The sequence below is a fragment of the Nicrophorus vespilloides genome, unplaced genomic scaffold, assembly GCF_001412225.1.
Source record: "Nicrophorus vespilloides isolate i.1.1-1 unplaced genomic scaffold, Nicve_v1.0, whole genome shotgun sequence".
NCBI lineage: Eukaryota > Metazoa > Arthropoda > Insecta > Coleoptera > Silphidae > Nicrophorus > Nicrophorus vespilloides.
This window is the reverse complement of record NW_017098726.1, coordinates 14,359-23,417: the sequence shown is the minus strand read 5'-3', so window position 1 is coordinate 23,417 and position 9,059 is coordinate 14,359. Positions and strand designations below refer to the sequence as shown.

Sequence of the window (9,059 nt, the reverse complement as noted above, 5' to 3'; positions counted from 1 at the left end):
AACAAGTTGATAAAATTGAACAAATATTTGTATATTTCGAAACAGAAGTGTCTTTAAATTTTAGTATTTTTTTCAAAAACTAACAATAACAGATCAAATATTGAATATGATAATTGAAAAGTATTAAAAGTATATAGTATAAAATAGGTGTAAAAGATTAATTCTATTTCCATTGGTTATTGTGTAACAAGTTGATAAAATATTTGTATATTTCGAAAAAGAAGTTTCTTTAAATTTTAGATTTTTTTTTCAAAAACTATTAAGGACATATTAAAGATTGCATATGCTAATTGAAGCTAAAAGTATATGGTATAAAATATGTATTCTATTGGTTATTGCGTAACAATCTTTAAATTTTATTTTATTTTTTCAAAATCTAGTAAAATCTACTCACATTATATTAATAATTTCCAATACTAAATATTTAATATTTTGTTAGAATGCACGTAAATGGGTTTGCTCTTATTTTGAATGAGCTCAATTATTGTTGTTACATCCACTTGTTGTTGACTAAAAGTTTGCAGACTTTCGTAATTGGGTTTGAGTGTATTTTTCTGAAGGCTATTTTGCGAATCGATATTGCGTTTGGCTTTTTAATCGTCTCGATTAATTTCCAATATATAAATACTATTCAATTGATGTGTGGAATTGATTGGAATTCGCAGAAGGCGGATCTGGCCGTCGGATCGATGACTATAAACTACGCCAGGGAGAGTGTGATCGACTTCACGAAGCCGTTCATGAACCTCGGCATAAGCATCCTCTTCAAGGTAGGTGATAATGGGTTTCCACCCAGTCTATAACGTACATAAATCCCTTGAAGGAGCGTGAAGAGAAAAAGAAAGAAAAAATATGGTAATTGAAAATGGTTCAGGTGCCGACGGACAAGGAGTCGGCGTTTTTCAAGTTCCTGAATCCGCTCGGCTTCGACATCTGGGTGTTCGTGATCGGCGCCTTCTTCATGGCCGGCTTCACGCTCTTCTCCTTAGCTAGATTCACGCCGTACGAATGGGTCAATCCGAGACCGTGGGAGACGAAGAGGTGCTTGGAGAATCGCTTCGACATGGCGAACAGCTTCTGGTTCGTAGCGGGAACGCTGCTGCGTCAATGCTCTGGAGTCAATCCTCAGGTAAACCAGGCCCGAAACGGAGGCTTGGTGAACCTTGAGCAAATCCCATTGCGTACATGAATGATGAAGCTCAATTCTCTATCTCTTCATCTTTATCGAAAAGTTTGCTCTCTCTCTCTATCTCTCTCTTTGCCAGGTGCCCACCAGCCAGCAGACGCGTTTGTTCTCGTTCATGAATCCTCTGGCGATGGACATTTGGCTGTACGTGCTCTCCGCGTACGTTCTCGTCTCGATCACGATGTTCGTTGTAGCCAGATTCTCGCCGTACGAATGGCAGAATCCGCATCCGTGCGAGGTGGAGAACGAGACCGTCGAAAACCAATTCTCAATGTCCAATTCCTTCTGGTTCACCATCGGCACTTTGATGCAACAAGGTTCCGATCTCAATCCCAAGGTAACCATCGTCACCACCAATCTATTCTATGAAATAAGCACACACATTTATAATCACATCAAACACACAAAATCAACTCTATCACCATTGGAAAGTTACACCGTATTTTACAAACTAATATGCAAAGTTTTGAAGAATTATTTTTAGAAATTTAAATAGTTAATAAAGTTTAAGATAATTAAAATACGGTTTCACTTTCCACTGAATATCTATGAACATCTTTGATTAGTTTTGCACGAATAGATTAAACCATTTAGAACTTTCGGTGCGATTAGTTGTGTTTATATAACGAACTTTACCATGTCAGAAGTAGCTTAAAACATTTGCATTCAAGGAACTCCATTATCGATTACATCACTCTATCCATGCATATTCATGTTTCCTTCTTTTTGATTTTCTCTCATTATTTCCCCACCGAAATTGGCTTGTCTTCTATATGTATTGCATGGTTTGCAGCCCCCCGAAATATTCCCCGTTTACGTTATTTGTCGTATTTACACGGAAATGCATGCGCGTCCAAAACATCAACAGCATGCATGATACAGTAACAACATGAAAAATACACAAACTAACGATAAACATCGAATAAATTGGGTGCTTATTTCGTGACGTCGTTGCAAATTGGTGCAAACTGTGCACGACCTATGAATACGAATATAAATAGGTGCGAGCGTGTTATCCAAAAAAAAAAATCCGCCCTTTCACACAGTTCACTCTTACTTTTATTATTCTTTCGCGATGTTTCTGTGTATTTATTTTTTTTTGTCCCTATTCCCTTTTGTCGAGCGATTTGCAAGTAATGGGATTTCTTAATGTTCACCCGCCGTTATTTATGTTGTCTCTATCAAATGAAGGCGGGCCGAGGGAGGGCGATGCATCATTCGTTTGCTGTATCGTGTTTTCGGTGTGGAGAACATAAATTCGATGACAAAAATAAGTAGATCGCATATATCTTCTCTATCTCACTGCAAAACCCGTCTTTCAATTTATTATCATCCCTGTGTATGTGTGTGTTTGTGTGTATATGTTCTTTTTTCTTGTGTCGCGCAAATCCTTGCGTTTTAATCGGATGATGAAATTTAATTCAGGCAACGTCGACCCGCATCGTCGGCGGTATCTGGTGGTTTTTCACTCTAATCATAATCTCCTCGTACACGGCGAATTTGGCCGCCTTCCTAACGGTGGAACGGATGATAACGCCTATAGAAAACGCCGAAGATTTGGCCGGACAAACGGATATTCCTTACGGGACTTTGGAGAGCGGATCGACGATGACGTTCTTCAGGGTAATCAGGTCTGTTCGCTGAACGTTTGGATGATAGTCATTTCAGTTCGTTTCAGGATTCGATGATCGAGACGTACAAGAAGATGTGGCGGTTCATGGAGAACAGGAAACCTTCGGTTTTCGTTCCCACCTACGAGGAGGGCATCCAGAAGGTGCTCGAAGGGAATTACGCGTTCTTGATGGAGTCCACGATGCTCGACTACATCGTTCAGAGGGATTGCAATCTGACGCAAATCGGGGGATTGTTGGATTCCAAGGGATACGGCATCGCGACGCCCATGGGAAGTCCTTGGAGGGATAAGATTTCTCTGGCTATACTCGAGCTGCAGGAGAAAGGGGAGATTCAGATGCTGTACGATAAATGGTGGAAGAACTCTGGAGATACTTGCACGAGGAACGAGAAAGGGAAAGAGTCGAAGGCGAATTCGCTGGGAGTGGATAATATTGGAGGCGTTTTCGTCGTACTTCTCTGCGGACTAGCTTTCGCCGTAATCGTAGCTATCTTCGAGTTTTGCTACAACTCCAAGAAAAACGCTCTCACCGAAAAGGTACATTCAAAATTTTAAACTCATGAACAAATCTGTTGTAAATGAAGTATTTAATGAAGCGATTTAACGTGTGTTAACACTTCATCTTTTGGATTACTGAAAGTAGAGTAGAGAGAGAGTAATATAGATTTTGTTGGCGTGCAGAGATCGTCGACGGCGCCCCATCAATCTCTTTGCGCGGAAATGGGTGGAGAACTGTGCTTCGCCCTTCGATGTCGAGGTTCGCGGCAACGTCCGGCCCTTCGAAGGCAATGCTCCAAATGTCTTCCGGGCGCTACGTACGTTGCAGCCACCTTGGATATACCCACTCATCCTCCACTTCCTCCTAGCAGGATGCCACCCACCAACGGATTAACAGCGCACGTCTGCCCAGAAGAACAAATCGTAAGTTTTATGAAACCCCATAATTCATCTTTCTTATTCAGATAAAAAAAAACTTTTAGTCTCAACGCAACTTCTCAATTTTTATTTACATTCAATTATTAATAACAAAATAGTAATAAAACGTAATAGTAATGAACGAAAATACTGTAGATAATACGAAATACTATTTAATTATTAATGACAATGAAAACTGATATAATTATGTAATATATTATTATGTAATGATGCAAGTTTTCCAAACTCGTAATTCATTTTACAGCTTCTTTATTCTTGAGATAAAAACTTTTAGTTTCAACACAACTTCTTAAGAATTATTCATATTACATTGAATCACGTTTATTTGCATAATTCTCTAAAATTAGCATCGAACTATCCATTAAATACTGTGGATATTATAGTTAAGATTACTATGTAACAACTGGGCATTATAGTTCCCAGTTAGCTCGTAATAATCTTAGCAAATAGCATCATCAAACAGTCGTAAATAAACCGGAGAATTGATAAAGTTGTGTTTAACTGTCGTTTCAGATCGGGAGGATGGTCGATCTGCAGCATCATCACGTTCAGCGCGACTTCGACTTACCATAAGACGCGCAATCATCAGACCACAAAAGAAAACAAGAGAAGAAGAACAATCATTTTACCGTTTTCATTTTTTTCATTTTCTGTCTTGATTCCTCCGTTTTCTTCGTACACCGACTTCTTTGTACATTTTAATTAAGATTTTAATTACGGCCAGAGGCCTAATGACGAGATGAAAGCCATTTCTGAACTTGAGCGGAAACTCTGGGACGGCTGGGATGGGAAATGGTTGGTGATGATGGTGTTGGCGGTTTTGCAGGAAGTAGTCGATGATGTTCCGGCGCGCCTCCGGCCTCCACTAATTGTCACCTCTCTCACTTTCCACTTCGTTCCAAATCAAATTACTTGGAATGGTTGAATAATGGGTCTCTCTTTGCGTAGATTCCTCGTGGTGCGATTTGTGTACACACGGACAGAAAGAAAGAAAGAAAGAAAGGACGTATTATCGTGATAAATGTGTCTCAGAATAAAGTACGAAATGAATGAAATAAATTAAATTGAAAATATCAACAACAACAACAACCTGTTATTAAATGGCATATTTATACAACGCGTGGTCGTTCTATGTCATCGGTAATTCCACTTTTTTTGTTTGTTATTGAACAGTGAAAGCGAGCAGTAAGTAAGTAAAGTGCATGATGACCTAGATCAAGTTCCATTTGGTTGGAGCGTTATTTAATTGCATTTCGTAGCTCACCAAATTACTGAATAAATTCAGTCGCGTTCGTCGCGTGGCCTCGACGACATTCCGACTTCCAAACAGACAGGTGAGACAATCGTTGATCCATCAATCTTGCTCAAGTTAAGCAAAATCTAAACGATGATTTCAACAAATCGTTTCTAAACATATGCAGAAACGCTTTGAAAAACCTATCCTTTATTATATAACGTTTGTTAATGTGTGAAGTTAGCTGCAGGTATCAAAAACATTCTAAATAACCAAGTCTAATTTAATAAAGAAATACAAAAAAACTATACTAAAAGTATAAAGAATTTCAAGTTTTTACAAATAATTTATATTTAATTAGATTAAATCAATGAGAATCTTTTAAAATTTGATAATAACAAAGTATGCAAACAGGTGACGGGAAACACGACGATTATTTTCCTATCTATATGAAAGTACTTGAATCCAGATAAAATAGTAATTGTTCGCTGAATATAGTCCATAATGTTAGATCATTGAAATCATTTGTAAGTAGAATGGGAGAATGGCTGGAATCGTACGGAGAGGAGATGTTCCTCGGAGAGTACAACATGTCCAAGTTAAGAATGGACGATTGTTACTTAACAGTGGACAACCAAGTCTACGAGGGAGAGCTCTATCTACATAGCAGATTCGTCGAGTGCGAAGCGGTGAGACAATTAATTCAAATACAAACACATTCCAAAATTAACAATCTAATTCTGTTCAGTGTCCTCTTCTACCAGAATCCGATGAGCCCATCTACAAAGGCGTTCCGAAAACCTTTATAATCAACACGGCGCACGACAAGTACTACAAGATACGCGGACTCGACGATGACGTCCCGATCTACCAAGAATTCCGCACGCTCAAAGAATTCGGCGTTTACAAATTCGACCATCTACCACATCTCATCGAAGTGAAAACGCTCAAAGAACCAGTGAACATATATTTCCGTAACACCATCGATGTAAACTTTACTTTCACGGTTTACCTCAAGTAATTTCAGCGATCCTCACCGTTTTCCTGATATTCGCCTGCATATTTCTTCTAATACCGATCGGGAAATTCCTTTGGAAACGTTACAAATTGAAGAGATCTGATTTACCTGCAGCTGCGGTCGAGGAAAAAGCGAAATCTAAGAGTAGGCTCAAATCTCTTGACACTTTCAGAGGGTAAAACTTATTGGAATCATTGTGTTTAAAAAAAATTGTACTTTTTTTGTCTTTGTAGGATGTGCATAGTGCTGATGATCTTCGTGAATTATGGTCACGGTTCGTACGAGTTTATAGAGCACGCGGTTTGGAACGGATTGACCGTCGCGGATCTCGTCTTTCCTTGCTTCATGTGGATCATGGGCGTTTGCGTGCCGATCGCCATGAAATCTGCAATGAAAAAATCCATTCCCAAACCTAAGATTTTCTTAAACATCTTCAGAGTGAGTGAGATTAAATTTAACTAAATTATTAAATAAATGAGTCTTGTTTTGTAGAGATCTTGCATTCTCTTCGCGTTGGGATTGTTCCTGAACGCCGGTCGTTACCTCGACACTCTTCGAGTGTTCGGAGTGCTTCAACGTTTCGGAATCTGCTATTTCGTCGTGGCAACCGTTTGCCTTTTCGAAGCTAAACCTGACAATTCCACATCGAATGTAAATACAACATTTCACTTAGTGCAGTCTATAAAGTTTAAATAATTTTCAGAACGTATGGTCCAGACGTTTCAAGTATATCTTGAGCGTGAAATACCAATGGATTTTCATGCTGATCCTCCTCTCAGCCTACATCCTAATCCTAGTTTTCCTCCAAGAGCCCGGATGCGAAGCGTAAGATAAAATCGATTAAGTCAGGCTTATTTCTATGAATTAATTACTAATTTTGTTGGCTTCAGGTTTTATCTGGGACCTGGCGGTTACCATGATAACGGAACGCATTTTAATTGCACCGGAGGCGCAACAGGTTACATCGACAGATTGATTTTGGGCAAACACGTTTATCAGCGCGCCGAAATCATAAACGTGTATCAGGCTTTACCGCACGATCCGGAAGGAATTTTAGGTAAATGATTCAGTTAACAAAAACGAAATTTTTTAATTCGTTATTTCTAGGATGTCTTCCTTCGATCTTCCACGTCTTTCTGGGCGTTCAAGCCGGAGCTATTTTGCAAGCGCACAAAGGCCACAAACGTCGCTTGGCTCTTTGGCTTGTTTGGGCTGCGATCTCTGGAATCATCGGTGGTTTGCTTTGCAACTTCAGCAAAGACGATGGATTGATTCCAGTCAACAAGAATTTATGGTCTTTATCGTTCGTCTTCGTGACCACTTGCATAGCTTACATAGTGTTGAGTGCATGCTACTTGATCATCGACGTTCTCAAATTCTGGACTGGAAAACCTTTCCTCTTTGCTGGGATGAACGCAATTTTTCTCTACGTTGGTCACAGTCTCATACACACCAATTTCCCTTTTCATTGGTACGTTTCTCACGACCACGAGAATTCTACGCATTTCTGGCTGCTGTTGAAGAACGTCTGGGCTACCAGTCTTTGGGTCTTGGTCTCATTCTACCTCTACAAAATCAAGTTTTTCTTATCCATTTAAATATACACGTATTTTAAAACTAGCTGTTAAGCTTTTATATAATAAAATGTGTACAGTTATTAACTTTTACAATTATATATTCCCTTTTATAAAGTTAAAAGTTTTTTTTTAAATAAAACAATACCAATTTTCTCCTAATTTGTTTGGTAAATTGGAAATAAGCATAAATAAAGTAGATCAACGCCAAAATGGTTGAACTATAAACTTTGGAAACTAACCAAGAGATGGCCAACAATTGTATGTAACAAAATATTGACTAAACTATAGTTTTAGAAAATTAAGTCGAATTATATTAATAATTAAACCAAAATCTTAACTAATTTTGTTTTTAATCAAAGATGTGTCATTCTGTGCCATCTATCTGTATTCAAAACAAGTTTTAGTTCAGCAATTTCGGCGCTGTTCCAATGTTGTATTGCTAATTAGAGATTTAATTGCAAATTCTTACACATTGAAATGAATATTCATAAATTAGACATAATTTCTATGCTTTAATTCAATTTTAGTGAATATTATTAACGAAATTATGAATGATTAAAAAGCACGTTGAGGCGACATCTAGCGGAATGCGTTATTAGTATAATTACTTTAAAATTGTTTGAATTATCTATATGAATTTATGATTCAATTTAGTTTTGAGATGAGTTTTAGTGTGTATACAGTTGGATGGAGAATTAAATTAAAGAATGTGAAGGCAATTATATTCATGTATAGTATTTAATTAAGAACACAAATGAAAAATATCCAGTACAATGTTGAAATGTATAGAATATAATAATTAAAGATAACATCATTATGTATATATTTCTTTGTATGAAACGAACCGCCATAATAATGCCTGTTACAAGTAGTCAAGTAGAAGAAGATGTAGTGGAGATATACAGAGTAGAAACAGAAAACGCAAGGCGATCACAGATTCATATATATATATATACACATATGCAAAACGACCGCCACAAGAAACAAAAAAAAGAAACAACAAACTTCGCTTATTTTTTTTTTATTTTGAAATGTGCACAAAAAAAATCGATTGATATGAATATATACCAACGACTAGATTATATATATATATATATATATTTGCTTCCTTTCACGCGCGCCATCTTTAAAATATGTATATATATATATATAGTTATAATAATAATAATTTAAAAACATTCAACTAAATCTAGGGGCGTGTCAGAGAGGATTCCACCAATGAGGAGTCGTCCCCTCCCACATTCACTTACAATTTATTTATATATATATTTATAATTCATTTGTTTTTCACGTTATTATGTTATATTAAAACCGTCACTCGCTGCCTGAAAGTGACTGAAAGTGTGTGATAGTAGTACTAAAGTATTAAAAGTCTAACATCCCAATACTTCAGTGCATTATTATTAATTTTTTTTTTGTCATTTTCTTTTTGTATCGTATCAAGTTTTTTTTCTTCAATATATATTTATATAATA

At 37.2% G+C, this 9,059-nt stretch overlaps 2 protein-coding genes across 3 annotated transcripts in view; both read left to right on the top strand.

Moving 5' to 3' along the window:
• Positions 1–4,935, top strand: part of LOC108563068 (glutamate receptor ionotropic, kainate 2-like) — a 7,884-nt gene extending 2,949 nt beyond the window's left edge. Inside the window, exons 4-9 of one of the 2 annotated variants that reach the window (XM_017921633.1) lie at positions 666–770; positions 1,266–1,523; positions 2,612–2,809; positions 2,865–3,356; positions 3,501–3,740; positions 4,269–4,935. In XM_017921633.1, coding sequence (XP_017777122.1) covers positions 666–770; positions 1,266–1,523; positions 2,612–2,809; positions 2,865–3,356; positions 3,501–3,740; positions 4,269–4,328 — 1,353 coding nt within the window. In that variant the 3' untranslated portion in view covers positions 4,329–4,935. The remainder of the gene's footprint in view (positions 1–665; positions 771–1,265; positions 1,524–2,611; positions 2,810–2,864; positions 3,357–3,500; positions 3,741–4,268) is intronic. The other variant, XM_017921634.1, reaches the window with a different exon arrangement.
• Positions 4,936–4,981: 46 nt separating this feature from the next.
• LOC108563069 (heparan-alpha-glucosaminide N-acetyltransferase) lies at positions 4,982–7,647 on the top strand. The gene is made up of 9 exons (XM_017921635.1): positions 4,982–5,089; positions 5,525–5,678; positions 5,738–5,963; positions 6,017–6,182; positions 6,241–6,445; positions 6,500–6,658; positions 6,711–6,832; positions 6,898–7,064; positions 7,115–7,647. The coding sequence occupies exons 2-9, from the start codon at positions 5,526–5,528 to the stop codon at positions 7,603–7,605; spliced, it is 1,689 nt and encodes a 562-aa protein (XP_017777124.1). The 5' UTR covers positions 4,982–5,089; position 5,525; the 3' UTR covers positions 7,606–7,647.
• Positions 7,648–9,059: the final 1,412 nt, after the last annotated feature.